Below are 20963 nucleotides of genomic sequence, written 5' to 3' on the forward strand. Positions count from 1 at the left end.
CACCCCGGGTCGACCTCGAGCTTTTGAAAAACATACAAAGTGCACTTAGTAAAGCTATCTCACCCTATGGTTCTATATGAAGAAAAACAAATAATCAACAATCTTCAACATGGAACTAGCATGTAAAAGGCGCAGACGTGGCGAGTGGTTTAAAAATGAGAAAATATCCCGACAAAAGAGAGTGAATGATGTGCATGTTGTTGCTTGTGTTTGGTTAAGTTCAATGGCAGATGCAAGGCAACACCCAGGGAGAGCGAGTTAAAAAAAATAAAAAATAAAACAAAATACAGTGGCCTCCAATCGCAACACACCTCATGAGGCTTTCTGTGACAACATGGGTTAAAAAAAATATCAAATTAAAAAACACCCGCAGAGAATTACATGAAATAAAAACTTGATAGACATTCAGGCGTAAGTGAGAAATTGGATAATGACCATTTTCTTACAAAAATAAAATCACAGGAAACATCACAGAATGCAGTAAATGGCTGTTTTGTGTCGCATTTTTTGATTCTCAGCTTGAAATCCTCAAAAAACAAAACAAAACAAAAAAAACTAGAGGGTCCTGCCTCCACCTCACTCTCACACTTTGAGCAAATTATTTGCAGAGGTGAGGGCAGGACCGCAAATAAATACATTCATCACTGACAAATAGACATTTGATAAAAGAAAAAAAAAAAAACACTGTCAATAAGTGTTTGCACCAACTTTGTAAGGAGGCTCAGCCAGCCAGAGGTTTGTGCTGCTTTGACCCACACAACACAGGTAGCTTAAAATTAAAAAAAAAAAAATTAAAAAAGCAAGAAAAAAAAAACATTCACAGTTAAGACTATCATTCTCATGTACATGCGGTGGAAACAATCAAAAGCTACCAACAACCTGATGTAATGTTAAAGGGAAAAAAAAACGTAAAAAGCGTGCGACCTCGCCCCCGGCCCCTCCCACAAGTGAAGAGCGCCAGAAGGCAGTCGTCAAGTGCATGTGGGCAAACACGGGTATGCACCACACGCAGCTCAAGAGCCCCACTAAACAATGCCTTTTGATAAACACATCAAGGATGCACTGCCCACCCCCCCCCCCCCCCCAGACAGGCCAGAGGGCATGGAGGGCGGGGGGGTGTTGGGGCACGGGGTCACCCCAAAAGCCAGCTGGCAGAGGGTGGGGTTAGTGCACCTAAGACCATACACACCCCTCCCCCTAATTGAATATGCAGCAAGTCGACCTCATGCTTTTGTTTTGGCAGCAACTTCTGTGGAGCAGCGAGAAAAAAACAAAACAAAAAAACAAAACACAACTCTGACTGGCCGGGCCTCAACTTGAGGTCTGTAAAAACTGTAAAAGTTTGTAAACAATGAGATAAATACATATGTTTCTTTCTTTTCTTTTCTTTTTCTCCTCGAGCCACACATGGTTCCATAGTCATTCAAATGTGCTTTGGTTTAAAAAATAGTTTGTGGATTTTGGGTATGAGCTTTTTCTTTCTTTCTTAGTTCTTTGTACAACTTTGCAACTATTCATGAACATAGTGTGTTATCAACTACAATGTAGACTTGTTTGAGCTGCCTCACCTTTTGTCAAGGCTCTTTGTGTTAGTTGAAATATCCCCCACCCCCCTATTTGTTTTTATGTATGAAACTAGTGTTTTGCTTTCTTCCCCCATAACTAAAATACAGAGAAATTGATACAATACTATGTCTTACAAATGTAGCTGAGAGCCTGCATTCACAGATGCAGAACTATCCCTGAAGTATTTGTATAGTAGTAGTAGCTCTAGTAGTAATAGTAGTATTAGTAGTAGTATGGTCACAGTTTGGAGTTTTTCTTCACAATGTCCCACGAGCAAGCTACAAAGTCTCTTTTTGTTTGTTTTGTTTTGCAGCAATGGCTGGATATATTGTACAGAAGGAAAAAAAAAAAAACATCCTTTGCATGACAGACGTCGAGCTGCACTCCCAAGTGCTGACAGGTACGAGAAGGCAACACACCGTGGACTCCATCTTACACCAGAGGATGGATGCATGTTTGTGGTTTACAGCAAGGTGGGTTTTTTTTTTGTTGTTGTTGTGGGGGGGGCATGTACCAACTACGCAATTACTAGCTAACTAGTAATTGCTTAACAGCTAACATGACCAAGTAGTAACTAACATGGGAGTCCAGGATGCAGGTTATAACTGTGGCTGCATTCCTACATGATAAATTTACAGACCATTAGGGCAACAACAAAACCAACCAACCAACCAACCAAAAAAACAAAAAGCAAAAAACACACACACAAATCAAGAAGACAGTTAAACCAACAACAAAAAGAGGAATGCCTATACCAAAAACTTGTAGTGAAGGTCCACAGTGTAAATGTTAAGAGTGGATACACTGGACAGGCTTTATGAGTGGCGCCGACTACAACAAACGACGGTCCAATTTCAAGCATATGCTCGCTTATGAGGTAAAGCATCGGGAGGTTAGAATAACTTAAAACCATTATGTGATACAGTTGAACACAATCAAAAGACAACAACAACAAAAGGATCTTTGCAGGAGACCGATGAAGAGCTGTCCAGTGCATCTCTGCTTCTCCCTTCTTGTTACAAGTTTTCACAAGTCTGGCTCAAAAGAAACTAACAAGCAACTTGAACTTCACATTAAATTTTTGATTATAAGTCCTAGATTTTTTTTTCTTTTTTTTTTGAGGGGTGTTTTTTTTTTTTTGGTCTGAACAGAACACGTCATCAAGTCCTGTTTTTAAAGTTAGGGAACATAAAGTGATAAGGACTCTGGACATTAAGACGACGACAAAAAAAAAGAAAAAAAAAAAGGTGGTTAAGTTCACCGGCCCACCAATCAGCACAAGCTTTCCTTTGCAAACCACCACAACCTTCCTGCGTCTCAGAGTCATTGGCCAAAAGTCCATCTAAAGAGTGAATTTCTTTATATGGACTTAGAATATAATTCATAAATTTGTATTATACAGGAACAAAAATAAAGGAAATCAAAAGTGAAATAATTTAGTATGCTATATATCTTAAGTACATCTTTTTTTAAAAGCTTTGGTTTGAACTTGTCTAGCAATGTTTGTTAGTTAGCTCTGTTCTCCACATTCACAAGATCTTTGGAACACACTACACCTAGACCAACTAACCATTACTTGCCTTCGGAAAGACGCTACAGTACATTTTGAGGCGGCGCCACCCTGAGCGGGGGCGCCCGGAAAGCTATAATATACTTGGAATAGACGACTGCTAACGAGAATATAAAAGAGAGCTCTATGGGCATTAAAAACCTGTGATGAGAGATGGGCAGGTTAAAGCATCAGGTGAAGATAATCTACACACTTTTTACAATTAATTACATAGGAACTTTCAACTAATCAACATATAGAGTTTGTAAGAGTAATCAGAGGTAGCGAGGTCACAAGCCCATATAAATAGACTTCTTTTTTTTTTCTCAAGGGGAGGAAAGCTATACAGACAAAATAAACGTACCCACTGAACATATTGTTCAGTCTAAAACACCCTCTTATTATCCCCCTTTAAAAACAGCCCCCTCCCAACCCAATCCCTCCCATCCACAAGAAAACCCAAGACCTTCCAGTTTAAACATTCACTGAAACATTATAAGTTCTTTAAGTAAAACAAGTACCTCAAAGGGGGTCCTTTTTCCCAACCGGGTTTGGTTGCCGGGTGCACTAACAGGCAAGAGGGGGGAAAAGAGTGAACGTCCTTTACTGTCAACAGCCATGGAGGGAACTCTTTAGCATATTTGTCCTGTCTTAAAACTAAACCTTGACTTTACATGATCCCTCCTGGAACTTTCTATCAGTTAAAGCATGGAGATGGTCCCGAACCCAGTCACCCCTTCGTCTTACATCAAGATGCCCCATCGCTTAAAGGAAAAAAGGCTATAAAGCTGTCGGAGTTCCAAAAACTCTCTTTGCTAAATTATTGCCAGTATTGGTTTCATTGGGTTCTTTGAATCTATTTGGTCAGAATAGCGCTGGAGAGCAGAGGGGACTCTTGAGTTATCGTTCCGTAGACAACCAGCAAAAAGCTTTAAAAAGGTAGAGGAGGGGAAGCCTTTTGGGGGCTGGGGAAGGGGGGGTGACAAGGGCTGGACATTACATTGGTACCCACATTCACATTTATCGGCCTTGAAAGACCAAAAGCCACAAAGCTACGACGCCATGGCTTTGTGACTTTGGGCTGAGAGAAAGAAAGAGATAGAGATAGCGAGAGAAAAAGAGTAAACTGTCCCTCTAGAACTCCTGAGAGGTGAGCGTACGTCACTTAAAACTGATGGTGACACAATCCTCGAACTGACATCACCGCCATCGTCCAGTATGGCAACAACGCTAATTCAGCCGGGGCGTCGTAAACCGAGCGAAATAGAACTGTGTTGAACGTGTGCATGTGCGCTTCTTTGTCGAGCGAGTGTTTTGTTTTTCTATTCCCAGAGTTCTTTGGCTTGATGCGTTTCTAGGAGGGCGAGGTGTGCATTCTCAGGTGACTGATGAGGTTGCGCTGTTGAGTGAACTTGCCGCCGCAGAGCTGGCATTCGTACGGCTTCTCCCCGGAGTGCACGCGCATGTGCTCCGTCAGGCGGTACTGGCGGGTGAAGCGCATGCCGCACTCCTCGCAGGCGAAGGGCTTGAGGCCGAGGTGGCTGCGCATGTGGCGGGTCATGGTGCCCCTCTGGGTGAACATTTTGCCGCAGATGTTGCAAGGGAAAGGCCGGGTGAGCCAGTGGCTCTTCTCGTGCTGCCGCAACGTTGCCGGGTCCTTGTAGCTCTTATTGCAAACAGTGCACTTGAAGGGCCGAGCTTCAGAGCCCAAGTTGGAGGGCCCTACGGGGGTGGAAAGGTCCTCGGCCTCCTCCTCGTCTTCCTCCTTTACATAGGTCCCCACTTCTTCTTTGATGTACAGCTCATCTTCTGTGTGCGTCTCCACGTGAGCGTTGAGCTGCTCCGAGCTAGGGAAGCCTTTCCCGCAGGGAATGCACACGTAGAGGTTGTCGCCGAATGCTGGCTCAAAACCTTCCTGGCGGTACACGTAGTTGGCGTTCTGGTGCCCTGCGCCAGCGCCTGCTCCTCCTCCTCCTCCTCTTCTGCCCCCTGCGCTCTCTCCGTCACTCTGACCGCTCTCTTCGCTGTGGTCCTGGCCGTTTTCTCCCCCCTCGTCCTCATCTTTGCACTGGAGGTTTTGGTCGGAGTTGAAGCTGCCAGCACTGCCGCCGCCGGGTCGGCCGTCTTTGGGCCCCACGATCACTCCGTTTACTAGCGGCCTGTCGTGATCTTCAGACTTCAACCCTGACGCCTCCTTCTTGGGCCATTCATTCTTGCGCCCACCCTGCCGATACTTCTTGTGGGGCGGGGGTCCGTCGTGCTGGGTGTTCTCGGCTTTGGAAGTGCAGTTGAGCTCAGTGGGGTCAGAGCTGCAAATGTCTGCATTGGGGAGGGTGGTCGAAGAGTCATCCAGTGAGGCACTGTTGGTAGTGGATACTGAGGCAGATTGAGGGGATTCTTGGGAGTTGCTGTGAGGGCTCAGGGCGTCTGTGACTGTGCCAGCAGAGGGGGGGCTCTTTTTGGTCAGGTCTAGCCCCAGATCGGGCTCACCCGCACTTCCTCCGCTGCTGAGGTTGCCGTTAGTGCTTCCGTTCCCCCCACTGCCGTTCCTCCCGGAGCTGCCGATATACATTTCGTCGTCAGAGAGCTTGTCCCGAAGGCCTTCATCTGGCTGTGGCTGGTCGGCGTCCGAAGGGGTGGGATGATAGTGGTTGTTGGGACCAGCAGGTGTGGAAGAGGAAAGGCGCTGGTTATTGAGGCGTAAGCGGCTAAGGGGGCCAGGAGTGGAAGGTTTACCAGGCAGGGGTTTCCCACCGCTGCGCTTGAGCTTCTTTCGGCACAGGGCAGCGAGGTCGTGGAGCTGGAGGTAGCTGGCTGCAGTTAAGAGGGCACTGAAATTCTGCTCACTTCCCTGGTCCGACGAGGAGAGCAGCTTACCGGTGTAGATGAAGTCCAAAACTTGCCTGAACACAGAGGGGTTGACCATCTCTGTGTCGAGGTTAATGAGGTTATCGTGGAGGACCAAAGACTTGAAGTAGATGCTGCTCGCCGCCAGGATGTTCTTGTGGGCACGGAAGAGCGCATTCTCCACCACGATGATGACATCGCACAGGAAGCCCTTGGCTCTCTGTTGGTTGAGTTGCAGCAGCAGTTGTTTGGCATGATTTGGCAGTTCCATTTCCACCTTCCTTCTTTCCTTCCGTCTCGCTCGCTCTCTTCCTACACCAACGCCACCTGAAGCTGTAAAGACCAAGAACAAAAATGAATGAGTTTGCGGTTTCTAATTGACACACTTTTGCAGAAAATGGAAAAAGTACTTGCTAGTTCTTGATGAAGATCAGGCCAATCAAGCACAATGCTACGTTTTGAAATTTGGTTGAATCTTAAACCTCTCTCAAAATGTTTACGAAAGTAAAATCTGGGATTCACACTTCTTTTTTTGGCTCATGCCCCACCCCTCCATAAAATTGCCTTTTGTGCAATCCAACAAACATAGAAACGGCCATCAAACCTCTTAGAGGTGAAAACAGAGCTGGTGCCTTTGAACCAACAATAAACCACAACGTGTGATTGCCGTTCCTGTGAGTACATCTATATAAGCTTTAAGCTCTCGCAGAGACATTGGCCAAATGTGCCACATAATCACGTCAGCTTAGAAACGGGAAACCTTCTCCTCCTCTCATCTTGCATTTAAAACAAATTGCAACCATGGATAGATCAAATTCTGGTTGTACATTTTGCCACTGTTCTTGCACAAAGGCCAAAGGGGTGGAGGGAAAAAAGGATAAAGTAACTACTTTCCTAAAAAGGGGCCTCCTTTTTCAGCCGAGATAACTCTGGTTTCAGTGGGATGCCCTCTTTGGAAACTCATCTCACCCGACTCTCCATTAGGTCATGGTAATGTCAGCTCTGCCCCATTGTCTGGGGGTGGGGGTCGGTGGCACGGCAGGACCGAGGGGTGTGGGGGGGGGGGGGGATTAGGTGACACTTGAGCAGGTAAAACTACACAGGAGCTGGGGCAAGGAGGAGGGTGGAGGGTGTGGCTCAAAGACAAGGACGGCACCACCCGATCCTCCAGCAAGGCTCTCCGTCATTTACAGAATTAGCACAACTTTTTCGCTTTTAACCTCCAGTACAGCCACACTCGGTTTCTAGTGTGGCGTTGAACACAAATTTAAATGGATACAATAGAATACAAGACAAACAGGAAACAAGTTACCATGTGTACAGTTAGTTTTTTTAATCCTACATCGTTGACATGAAAACGCTGAAGAACAATTTACTTGTCACTGGGAAACACCTTAATTACAACTCTTATACATTAAATAAATAATTAAACACATCATTGCTACTGATGAGGTACAAGAATCCAGATGAGAATGTCCATAAGAGGTCTCAACTGTTAGATTTGTACAGATGCAATTTTGACCTGCATTGATGCCAGTTGCACTCCCATATGCAACACATAATGGCATTATCAAGTATCAACCGTTGGTCTCAGCGAATACTCAAAATGTAAGTATTGTACTTGGCATGAAAATAAGTCATTTAAATTAATCCCAAATACAAGTGCGAGTGGTTATCCAGGAGTAGAGTTGAGCAAAGTCCGTGCCATGCAACTGGACAAAAGGCCCCTGGCTCGCCATTTTCTAAAGCCCAGGGTCATGCTGGTTATATGGACGCACATCATTAATGCCCCTCAGAGCACTGTGTACTGCATTACAAGAGATTATACAGTGCTGCTTACCTCAATCAGCATATACTGTACATGAGGATATGAGTCATGTCAGCGCAGTGCCAACTGAGATATTTAATGGTATATATCACCATTAAATATCACCAGAGTGTTTCTAAACTGCCAAATAAATGCCATACGTAAGCCACAGTTCACTGTGAAATCCAGCAACGACAACAAAAATGCTTTCTTGTGCGATTCTGTCATATCCTGTCAAAGTGTATTTTTCTTGGGGTACATACTGCATTCACAGAACTTTCATCTACAAAACAACATTTTTAGAGATATCACAGTACTTTTTTTATATATATTTTTTTTTTAATGGCAGGTCCATAGAAAGACCTATTAAATCAACAAAGTTTATTATATATTCAGTACTAAGGGATAGAAGGTTAGGGCATAGAGTAATAAATGAGACCAGTGTCACTTGTCTACAACTGCTGTAAAAGGTGACAAGTACATAAGAGTAAAAATAATAATACTGCTCATTTGGCCGATGTTTGAAGGGCCACAATAAGCAGATATAATCGATTTAATGGTCTAGATGCCACGGACTTCCGACTTCCGGGTTTCACACTTCAGCGTCGTTTCCGGCCACCATTGGCCGCGTTCCAAGACTCGCACCCCCACCCCTGCGCCCCCCGACGTCTCAACTCTATGAAATGCTTCGGACAACTGAGACGGACACACGCAACCGAGGGGCATAAATGCAGGAGCGCAAGAACTGGGACGCGGCCCACACGTCGGAAACAGGAAATGGAAACAAAGCTGATGTGTGAAAACCAGGAAGTCATAAGGCCCGCCTCCTCCGTGGCATAAACGCCATCTATACGGCATCTGCTATGGTCACAACTGGCATCCCAGGATTCAACACGCAGATGGGCCGACGAGAGCCAGCAACTCTCATTCGACGACTTCTGCATCACTCAACAGACCAAGCCTCGGCTTTTAAAGCTGCACACATTCAAAGTCACAGACACTGCAGTATAGAATGAGAGGGTGACAGCCCCCAGGGGACAAAAAATAATACCTGCACCTCGCATACATGGTTTGAATTTGGTCTTCTGAGTTTTAAAGTTGTATAATATATGTAAAAAGGGGAAAAAATAGGTTGGCTAATCCCGGTGGGTCCTGGGATGCAACTCCCATGATGAGCTGCTGCACACAACTCAATGCAAAAACAGCTGAAAAAGCTGTAACATACATGCCGTACAAGTAGTTGACATCATTAGGTGTCACTTTGCAGTAAAACAAACCACGCAAAGTGCTTGTCCTTCCGGGAATACAGGTCTTAGCGAAAAGTGAACTACCCAATTTTTAGCCTCTTAGTCAGTTCTGTGTGTAGAGTAAAGTCAAGACAAACTGCATCACAGCCATCTTAAAGGGCTTTTGACCTGGCAGTAACGCAATGTACGGTATTCCAATCCTGTGCAAACACAAAACACAAAAGCATCGTTAGCCCAGGATTGGAACACAAACCCAATGTAGCAAGAATTGTTAACTGGAGGTGTCTGGCTCTGTTAGAACAGTTGGCCTGGCTGATACAAATCAGCTGAAGTGATCATTATAGACCAGGTCCAGGCCTGGGCTTGCCTGCTCTGCTTTGACACTTTTACTCATGGTCTTCATCCCCTCCCCCGTCTCTCGCTGCTTCTCTATCGCTCATCTAACCTCCCAACCTTCACGGATCTCCCAGAAGGCATACAGACATAGCACGGCTAGATTTCACACTCCCCAACATGTATCATAACGAGCCACTGATGAAAATACAATATAACCCAGATCTGCAGTTTATAGCCCGATGTGCTACCTGTTTGTACGGCAATTACCACTTTGGGCACTGATGGCGCAAAGAAAGACCCGCTTCCATGATGCCAACCAGGAAAGCCTTACAGTATAATCACTCAAGCATCTAGCTTAACGCTTACGATCATGCTTACACCTCGGCAGGCTTTATGGGTGGCGGCATTGAGGGGCTATTCCAACAAACAGACATAAAAGGAGCCTAGAACTAGCATACAGAAGACAGGGGAGAGAGGGAGGGGTGGGAAGAGAAAAAAACCTCCCCCACCCCCCTAATTTTCTCATCCCTCGGTCTTCCCCCAACCCCATCACCCACACGGCTACCAGCTCCCCCTGGCCCCTCCGGTGCTGTGCTGTGCTCTGCCGGCTGGATTCCAGGGAGCTGCTAATGGATTACGGCTGATCTATATGCAGCAAGGGTGGGACACGTGTAGGCCTAGCTCCTCTTCCTTTGGTGATGCCCAAGACAACAGGCTTAATACCAGAGGAGGTGGGGGTTGCCAATAGACCTGCACCTTCATTACGGCTCCATCTGTGAGCCGGGTAGCTTTATTTATTGCCTACACCTCCGACCACAGATGTAACAAACTGCAGGATGGATCCAAGCATTAACTGAAATGTTGTACCTAGATTAATAACCACAATTGGATATGGTTGCATAATTGGTGGTAGGTCTCCAGCAGGGTTAATTCCTGCATTTTCTAATCCCCCCTGCTAAAAGGCATGATGTGTCCTGGCAGAGAAGCTGAGAGATGTCAAGATAGCTGGGCAGGAGGGCCTAAAGGAATTATTGACCCTTAAGAAACAAGACGTGCTCTGACCAAACACAGCCCCACATACCAAGTGAAGCCAGTTCAGGGGGGCTTTGAGTGGAGACCAGGGTAGACGTTGCCCTTCAGGCCGCAGCCGGAGGATCAGTTTACCTTGCCTGCAGTTTTGACCTTTTCAAAAACAGGCCGTGACTTAATGATAGAGGGGCAGCCTCGCTCTAAAAACTCTTAAGCACCCCACTGTTCTACCTCAACCTTGACTTCTTCCGGCTATCTACTCATAGGTTGACAGCGGTATTTGCCCAGACTTGACAAACATGATCAGGAAGAAAAAAAAAAAGATCAGGTGTCTGAGAAAAAACAAAAACACAGCAGCAATTTGATGAACGTGAAATCACATCTCAATTATGACTGGTTAGACCATAGATTTGGGTGATTGTTAGCGTTTACATAATTTAGTCCATATATTTGACGTTTTTGGCATAAAAAAAAAAAACTTTCCACTCCAGGCTCCAAAACATCCTGAAAACAACACAGACTGTAGGTGTAATACATTTTCAGTTCGAAACAGTATCCTATAAAAGACCCTTTAGTGCTTGCTTTCTGTTGTGGCATCCCCCCCCCCAACGAAGCTAAGGATTAAAAGGAGAGCACTGCAGCAAACTTCATACGGTGAAGGTGACGGAGGGAGCAGTGGGCTGTGGCACTAATCTCCAGAACAGAGGACCGGGAGCCTGGCGAAAAGGGCAAGGGTGAGGCAAAGTCCTGTGGCGCAATAACAAAACACGCCCCACTACTGCGAAAGGTCATCTGCTTACATCCAATAGAAAAGACGACGGGCCTGAATTTAAAAAACAAACTCAACTTTTCAGCGGTCTAAGCAGTCACTTCTTTTAGCAACAATGACTGGAAAACATGGCACTGTGGTATATTGGGCAGGTGATAAGAAGGTAAGACACAGATGTGCCGTGGAAGACAAAAGGAAAAACAGCCTATCAAAGCACGCATGTACAGGCCCCTCAATACGCGCGCGCACACACAGTCATGGAGACAGTGCACTTACAACACATGCACACACACCCAGAGAGTATTGCTGGTGGGCAGAGCGAGTAGGGGGGGAAGGGTTAGGGGGATGGTACAAAGCCAGTTTGAAATACAAACAGTGAGCAACCACCTCCGAGCCATTTCAACATGGCCGACAGCGGGCTGCATGGGTAAGGCGGATCCAAGATGGACTACGGATGGCACGGCAGCAATTAACAGGGTTTCAATTCTCTCACTCGCTCCCTCGTGAGTGAAACGAAAGCTCACAATAAGGAGATTAAAGACAGCATCTGAGCTTTGCCCATTTTCGCAAATCCTCTCGCTTATTAGGTTTCCTTACACCTGAGTAATATGTGCTGCGTCAGGCAGAAATCCACATATCCGCACGAAGGCACATACTCAAACGGTTGGTTTAGGAAGATTCTCTGTAATCCCACACCATCCATGATGTATAATCATTGCAGTTGAGGCAAAAGTGCAAATACTTTGAAATAAGCGCTTGGATTGCTAACATTAAGCAATAATGGTCAGAAATCTTGAGTCTTCCTGACTGTAGTTAGGCCCAGTTTATATCGGCGTCACAAATTGTTTTCACAAGAGTCAATACAAATCATGTTCAATCACTGATTAAGAACTCAAAAAAACTCTAATTACACCGACACTGACTTACGGTGCCCATTGCCATCATTGGTGTCTAGGAGCTAGCAGCTAAAAAAGTACCCCATAGCATACAGGACAGCAAGAATAGTCGGACTACTTTTTAAAGGCAGTTTAATAGGAAAAATTGACTGCACACTTTTTCTGACAGCCTGGCACAGTTGAAGTTCCTACTGATCAATGTGTGAACAAATCTGGCTTACTCAACTGATATTTTCGCCGGCAAAAATCACTCCTGTGGTTCTAATGTTACTTTGCCCTATAACCCAATATTTCTAGTGACAAAAATAGTTTGCCAATATGCACAGTTTAAATTTAAGTTAAAAAAAAAATGCTGATTGTCTGAGAACAAAAAAACAAAAACAGTAGTTATTATATTATTAAGTGAAATGATGTGTTATTTTCTCTTATGTTTTCATCATTGTTCTTTATTGAAACAAAAACTGTTTTTTTGAAATATATTTTTATCTGAGTATGCGATTATTTAATGCAATTTTAACTAGGATATCTGAAATCCCAAATATTCGATAGCTGCAGCCCAACAGTCAGTAACATTTACAAACATGACAGAAGATTACATCATACCATCAAAACATTAAAAGCTATAACTAATAATGCAATATTGCTACACGGATTGTGTAAAGCAGTCCTTTTAAGGTTTTTAAATTGGTGCAATAAAAGTAAGAACTACTCCTTACTATCATACACACATAAGTGATACGTAACTATGTGTAAGACTACATGCTTTTTTTTTTTTTAATAACAATTGTTTGTGTTCATTGCACATAAATGTAAGATCATACTGTTTGTACATCAGTTGTAGTTTTTTTGATAGGCTAAACAATATAGCCTACAAATTCAAGCTTTTTGGGGTGGTGACCCTGTCGGGCCAACATGAGCCATGCTGTGGTTGCCCTGCCAGAACCAGCATTGGCCATGTATATTCATGATATAATGCAATATTTTTCAACGATCATTTTATATGTATCTTTATGCCGTATCATTTAAGCTTAGCAAAACTAAAATGATTCAAATAAACAAAAAAAACAAGATCATGTAATTTTGGGACCCATCGCTATATAGATCTAAAAACTCAGCAAACTATGGTGCCAAATTGTGCAAACAAATGCAAATACCATTGCTGATATCATAAAAACGTAATAGACCAACATACTTTTCAACCTTCTACGTTCTTCATCCATTCTAACCCTGAAGTATGGAGTAACTGATTAATTTGCGTGTTTCGGGCATGTGCGTTTACTGTTCCATTATTTTCTCTCTTTTTTTATTTATTAATTTAACTGTTAATTTGTTGTTCCTAGTTGTTCTCCGCTTGAACCCGGCTCCAGCCAGACTGCTATGAAAAGGTTTCTGTACACCGAAGCAATTATTCTGCCGTTTCACAACTCTACCTTCCACATTATCTTAGCAATTAGCATGGCCTTTCTATAATCTGTTCTCGCTTCTTGTTCGGCTCGTTAGCTACTCCTTGTCCACCTGTGGTGACAGTAGCAATACTTGTCCTAAGTGTTGCTTATATGCAGCCACAAGAAAGGCAAAGATTCGTTATAGAGGATCCACGCCAGCTAGGAAGCGCAGCTCATTAGCTGCGTACATAGACATGCCTGGCAAGTTAGCTTTGAACCTAGCATTCACCTACAGATGTGATTTTTTTTATTCATAACTAGTTGGAACCTGATTGCTTTGTGTGACCTGTCTGCTAATACAGTGTTACTTTAACCAAAACCAACTCCTGCCATTCGTGATCAAAATTTCCGCCCTGACAAGGATTCTGTCCTTCCAATCAGGTTTTTCTGTTTAATACTACAAACTGGCCAGCAGAAAGCCATACCATTGATCCACATACCACAGTATATTGATTTAAACTCATCTTGAGAGAATGTGATTTAATGCAGAGACTTGAGACACTGTTTAATTTGAAGAAGATTTGCCGTTCCACAGAGAACAGACACAATCTATTGCTTTTCTTTAATAATAACAATAAAATGGCTACACTTTGACTGTGTAAAACACCTGATTCACAGCATCAATGGGAACGCTTAACACTGATTTGATTCCAGTGGTAATATGCAGGAGAGCGAATGTAATCTGATTGTTGGATATAAATGCCAGTGTGGAGTGAGGAGATACTACCCCCAGTGGTGCGTGCCTGAAGAGGGAAATGCATGCATTACAGTATCTCCACTGTGGGTAGGGTCAAAGCCTTCCAATTAAGACTCATTTTATGTGTCAGGCAGTTCATCCGTGTTGCAGACAAACAAGTCCTACCCAGGGTGCAATGGAATGAAAGGAGCCCCGTCCATTTCATCACAGGAGGGGGGCCAGTGGCCGCTGCGTACCCCATATGTGCCAGTGTTGTGTAGTCAGGGAAGAAAAGGGAAAGCTCCATTTCGCACATGGCACATCTACAAGTCTATTCAACTTTAGACATATAAGCGATTATGTATAAAACAAGTTTGTTCGCACACAGATAAAAGGGATGAAGATTCATTTCTGCATTTTTTTTTTTGCAAATGGCAAGGATCTAAACTTCTAAAGCCTTTAAAACGATTGAACAGCTAGTTAATCAATTTATTCTCAATGGGCTCTAGAAATTACCAGTATGTTGAGTTTACTGACAGGAAGCAAACTTACAAAGTTACTAATGGCTGAAAGTACACACCCCGATATTCAACTTGGTCAATTCTGACGCGCATACATACGCTAACTCACATACAGTACATTACAGTCCTAGTTCCAATTGATTCAATCCAATTTATGTTGCCACTAGCCAGAATTCATATGGAGATTTTTTTTTTTATTAAGTTTTCAAAAATACCTAAAGACGTGGTTATTTGCTGGAAATGGGGCATGTGCATTAAACTCCAAATGCAGTGCAACGCTGGAGGACACACGAACCAAAAATACTTCTATTATATATAATAATGTACACACAGGTAGTATAACAGTATGATTAGTTTTGTATTGGGTGTAAGAGATTTTTTTCTCTCTCAAATTTCGAGGTCATAAAGTGACACAATAATGCTGAAATACCTTTAGAACATCAATTTGTTGTTCATTTTAATACTTAACTAAATATTCCACACTTCCTTGAAATGGGTTGGGAACTTAGAATGGGATGTTTTTATGATTTATGGCTGAACGTGAAGCCTCCTTTTCAAAGTGGAGTCAAGTGTGGGTACTAGTCAGCCCCAAGGACAACAAGAGTAGCAGACGGGTCTGTTCTAAAAATAACTCACCAACGATGGGACTCAGTAACTTAGTAAGAAGAATTAAACATAAGGTTAACATTTGTTTATGACTTAACATGACACGTGTTCTTTTGTACTGTTATGTTTAAAAATAAAATTGGTTTATTGTGGTCACTAAAGAAAAATGCTATTTTTATTTATCCAAATATGTCAACAACAAAAAATCATTTAAGAGCAGTCATTTATTTTTAATACCACGATATGATTGACTGCGATATTTTTGCTCAAAGTTATCATACCACCAGAATCTAATATCAGCCCGTACCGAGCTTCAGCACTGCTAAAAAGATTTTTGTTCACTTGGTTTGAACCACTGCTGCCTTTGTGATCAGGACATGCGCAGTCTCAACTTTGCTGACGAAAGCACAATGCGAAAGTGCATCTTTCCCGCCACAGCCCCACTCCTCCTAGAGTGGTGGCATATCTGATCTCCCCCCCCCCAAAAAATAGGAAAAAAAAATTGAATTTTTTTTTTTTAATCGATCAAATAACTAATAAATTGACGCATTAAGGACTCAATGTAACACAATGTCCTTATCTACAGTGTTCATGAAAAAAAACTGCTGCTAGCATTATTCAATCTGCCCTCATTTGTTTATACAAAATAACTAAATCATGCCTGCCAGCAGCACATCAAGGTAGTGTAGTATCTCTCTGTGTGTGAGGAAGTAAAGCAATCAACTAGTCAGTGAACATATGATTGGTATGATAAAGTGACTCTGTTCTTGGAAGAATGAACTTTGTTGGTGAGATAAGGTTGGCCAGATCCCCCCCCACACAGCACGCCCACATGACCTGAAGCTAACTGCTTTGGCTATAGACAGAGAGCATGATAGGTAAGGAAAGATCTTTTTCTTTCATATAAACAAAGCTACTACATCAATCTCCACCTTTTAAACGTAGCATAACTTTGTGGCTATCGGACATACTGTACATTCTAAAGACTGATTTTTCTTCTTCTTAAAGAAAGCAACAACAACCCCGTTCCAGGGTGCTCTGAACACTGAACGAATCAAACGGTCCTCCAACAGGCGGTGCAGGACACGCATGTCTTGTATGGACGCAAGGGCCCAGCCTTTAAGTCCTTGAACGCATGTCAGCAGAACATATAGACTAAGTAACCTTCTTAATGCATTGTGCTGCCTACACACGCCACTGTAAGCCATGATCACAATGTACACAGGGCACTGTGTGTGTGTGTGTGTGTGTGTGTGTGTTAAGAGGGGGGGTAGCAGATCATGAGGCACACACGGGCCTCAAATTAACCTCCAGGCCCCACTTTGTAGTCCATAGTGATCAGTTAAGCTTGTCGCACTGATCAGTTGACTCATCTTGAGCAGATGCAAAAGCCTAAATTGACGCTGAACGTACATCTGCTGACGATTTAACAGCTGCACCGCACAGATGTTTGGCCATTTTGGTAAAATGACAGGTTGCCCAAAAAAAAAAAAAAAAATCTGCCATAAAAAAAGCACAGCTCCAACTTTTTTCTTTCTTTTTTCTTTTAACTGATTATCTGTTCATCCTCAACGTGGCTGAGGTGCCACATCGATTTAAGCATCTCAAAGGAGGAGGAGTCAGATTAAATGCAACGCAGGCGGCGTGCGGCCAACCAGCACCTGCAGGTGTGCTGAGCGGTTTTAAAGCGACGCCATCTTTGCAAATAAAAGGCACATGATATAAACAAAATGTGTGTGTCTACTGTTAAATGTTACAACGTAAGTAAATGCTGGCGGCAAAGCGAGAAGTCGACCGTCCCCAGCAGCTTGACAAGCCTTCGCTAATTAAGATCATAAAGGCAAAAAATGTATTCCATTCTTTCGCCTCATCACGCCTTGAACAGCACAATAAAACAAGTTGCCCTCCGAGTTTTAGCCCAGCCTATGGAGCGGTTTGCAATTGTAAAAGGGTAGAAGCAACGATAAATAGTCTAGGGCCGCGACAATGGAATATACTTTTTAGAATCAATTATTCTACTGTTCATCCCATCGATTAATTCAGCGGATAAAGCTCGATTCTGTTTTATTAAACAACATGTGCATGTGAGGTGCAGGCATTACTGTTGTCCACTTGAGGTCAGCATCCTCAGACTGTATCTGTGTGACTTTGACTGTGTGTGGCTTTAAAAAGTCAGGCCTGGCGTGGTAGGTAAATGGATAATTGTTAGCCGGTCTGCGTGCGAGTGAAAAAGCACTGGCAGCTGTGTCTGTCCTTGGGGATTCCAGTACATTCTAACTAGCTAACATTGATACCTTGTGTTGACAAACTTGTTTTTGTGTGTGTGTGAAAGACTGCAGTAATATTAGTCCGTTTGGAAAAATTACCCCCCCCGAACTTATTTGATTAGTCATTGCAGAAGCAAAATGTAGTCACAACAAATAGCTAAAAGCAACAAGCAGTGCTAATAGCATCATTGCTTGAGTCTTTCTTTACTTACTGTCACAATATTTATTTAAAAAACAACAACAAATGTGCTTGGTAAAAACTGTTGTTTCTTTAAGTTTTGTCTAGTCCTTCTCAATTATCCATATCATGGTAATCGGAATTGAGTTAAATGAATACTTGTTTATTGAATTGTATCTTGTTTTCGCAAAACGATTTGCAAAATGGCTCGAGCAATTGTTACCTGTTAGGTCAACGTTAAGTTAGCACACTAATGTACAAAACAACGCTAAATGTGCCGGTTCAGTGTACAATGCATAGAAATAAAACACCTACTTGATCAAATGGGTTTGCTTCTACCGAACTACAAATTCCACACAAACATGGTTCATTGACTATTTCTGTGTTTCAAGTCACAGTGAGCTTGAGCCCCCAGGTGTGATCAAGCTGTATATGTGGCGTAATGGCTTGGCAGCCGAAACTGGAAAATGCACTTAAGCGTTACGTTACAAAACAGCTAAAAACAAGAGCCAGTCAAGGGAACCTACATTACTGACATTCCTACGCCTTATTATCTCCATGCCCCTTGGTACTTTTAGCAACACTAAATCACCTGAGAATTCAAACAGCTCACCTGAGAGGAAAATGGTTCAACGAATGAGCTGTTTGGGGTTTGAATTAGAGATCTACTAGCCTGACTTAAATGCAGAATAGCACCGCTGCTTTGGTAGCAAACCAAAGATGGGCGATATGAGCTCGTATACACTGCTGTTCATCCACACAGTGCTGCGTGAGTCTAATTGCCAGTAGCTGCTGCTAAATCGCTTTAATTGACCCTACGTTGCACAAAAGGTGGATTAACCTGAATATAAACAAAGCACGTTGCGCCATACATTCAGTATCGGCTGCTACAGCTCGGCGAGCAAATTGCGTCAGTTGCGTAGAATCCGCACAATTGGTCATATTTCGTCATCAAGAGGGAGACGACAGGAGTCGATGAGCAGATTGCAAGCGTAAATGTTGCATTAAGACGATGTACAGTAGTGAGCGCAGTGTAATAAAAGCAAGGAAATAAGATGTGTCGTTCTACCAGCTTGGTGATGATTGGGTCCACACTAGCCCGGAGGGAGGCATCGCTTGCAAACCCACCGTGCCAACATAAACCGCAACATTTGCAAAGCCATTCTTGTTACGTTTTTTTTTTTTTAACTTTGTAAAGGAGACCATAAATGATAGATCTGGGGTTCGGCATTAAGAAAGCCTGCAGCAAAGAAGCCAGAATCCGCACCAGCGTAGTCCCCCTTTTTTGTTGGCACGCCGTAGGAAGAAAAAAAAACGCCTGAGCAACACTGTAAACCCACCAAACGGAGGAACTCCCACCTCACAAAAGCAGCCGTTTCACAAGCACATCGACATACATTTAGATGGAAAAGAGTCGTTTCAAATTACCTTCTTACATTGGTAGGGTGGTTCTCAAGCGTTCTTTACCATCCTCTTGCTCATCTCACAGCCTTCGGGACGCCATGTTGCAAGCTTATGACGTTACGCTTCCTCACCCCTGACCCACATTTGAATAGGAACCAGCCCGGAGTACAGCGCTAGAGAGAAACACAGCTCAGCCCACTGTGGGAGGGTTCCGAGTACGAACGCCAGCCCGCCCCTCCCCGCTCGCTCACTGGCAGTGGCAGCAGCGGTACCTGCAAAGATGGGAGGCGGATGCCCACTCCAAAAAGTCGCAAGGCAGAAATGTTCCCTAGTGAGCCTAAATATAAAATGGCCCCAAAAACTGTCAATTACAAAACGAGGTATAATGAACGTCCCGTTTAATTGGCAAACGCTGTAACACGAAAAAAGAAAGCGGAAATTGAATTATCGCAAATTATTTTCACAGTCAGAATGATCAATAAAAATGAGGCGAAATGTACAGCATAAGCATAGCCGAGAGTACTTTCTTACTTTTCACTTTCTGGGTGATACTGTGTAAACTCCTAGGTCAGAAGAGTGAGTGCTAAATCAAGCAGTTGGGCTTGGGGGTCAAAAAGTGGCCACCAGATGTGCGGAAGCGGTTTTATTTATTGGCTCCTCCTCTTAGCACAGAACCCCTCCAGTTTGCCTCTTACAAACTCTTATGAATAACACTAATTTCAGGTGTCTCGTGGCTGGTCTGTAATAAAGATAACTGGTTAAAAATTGCCACGCGCGTAGAACATCAATTACTTGTGAGGTGTTCAAAATCAATAACGATTTTGCATGGAATATAGTTGCTCGTTCGAGGATGGATGGCGTTCTGCAAAAGCACTCTACTGACACCGGCTGGCCGCCGAGAAAACTGCAATTTCTATTTCCAAATATATACTGCCGCGAAAGAGGAATTTTCTTGCCATATCTTTTTTTTTTTCACGCTAGTCCTTCAGCGTTGTTTCCCAATTTTAATTGATACTTTACACAACTAAACAAAAATGTCACAAAAAATATTACTGTAATCTCAGTTCACTCGCAAATTGATAAATTATGTTTTAGTGACGGCAACAGATTTATTGTGCCTTCTGCCATAAAACGATAGCGTACGTAATTTTTCTGCCTGTCAGTCGACATTACTGGTAGGCTATAGATAGAGGAAAGATATTGAATAAATAAAAATTTTAGTGCAACACTGCAAATAGAATCGTGTGTGTGTGTGTGTGTGGCGGCCTCATAGTGTGGGGCGGGGTTGAAAAGTTAAAAAATGACTGACTCTGAACACCAGACACAATCGCTCCATATTGAAAAAATGTACTTGCACCTCAGATTAAAGCGACAGTGTGTAGAATTTGGTGCAATCTAGTGGTGAACAAATAGAATGGAATGACCTAAATTTGAAGCTATGGTGCCTCAGAGAGACCACACGTCTCAGAAAGATGACAGTGAAACATGTCAACCTCCTGTGTGAACGACACATGTAATATAATTAGTGACTACGAGACCTACGATTATATATAAAAAAAATGTTGATGTGAAGAACACCTATTTTTTTGCATATTTTTGAAATTAATTGCGAGTTTTTCAAACAAATGAACATTGAAAACAATCTAAAAATTCTACACACTTTTCCCTTTAAAAGATTGGTTTTAGAAAGAAAGATGAATGTGAGAAGTTCAAAGCCCAGCTTTTATCTTATGGTATTTACACCCAGATGTGTTAAACAACTCAGGACCTTTTTTAGTATTGAAAAGTAGAGCCAAACGATTTTGGAAAAATGATCTAAT

General features: G+C 43.1%; 1 protein-coding gene across 2 annotated transcripts; it reads right to left on the minus strand.

The window, feature by feature from the left end:
• Positions 1–3569: 3569 nt before the first annotated feature.
• Positions 3570–19306, minus strand: hic2 (hypermethylated in cancer 2). Of its 2 annotated transcripts, none has more exons than XM_077561608.1 (2): positions 19168–19306; positions 3570–6295 (listed from the first exon to the last, which is right to left on the minus strand). In XM_077561608.1, exon 2 carries the CDS (start codon positions 6231–6233, stop codon positions 4470–4472), a length of 1764 nt encoding a protein of 587 aa, XP_077417734.1. In that variant the 5' UTR covers positions 6234–6295; positions 19168–19306; the 3' UTR covers positions 3570–4469. The 2 variants fall into 2 exon arrangements, with proteins under 2 accessions (XP_077417734.1, XP_077417735.1); XM_077561609.1 differs by having other exon boundaries at positions 19176–19295.
• Between the last annotated feature and the right edge of the window lie 1657 nt (positions 19307–20963).

Source organism: Vanacampus margaritifer, chromosome 3, assembly GCF_051991255.1.
Source record: "Vanacampus margaritifer isolate UIUO_Vmar chromosome 3, RoL_Vmar_1.0, whole genome shotgun sequence".
NCBI classification, from domain to species: Eukaryota; Metazoa; Chordata; class Actinopteri; order Syngnathiformes; family Syngnathidae; genus Vanacampus; species Vanacampus margaritifer.

What these genes read in the sequence shown, in the direction of transcription:
- hic2 (XM_077561608.1), bottom strand. Translation starts at nt 6,233, where the DNA reads ATGGAACTGCCAAATCATGCCAAACAACTGCTGCTGCAACTCAACCAA.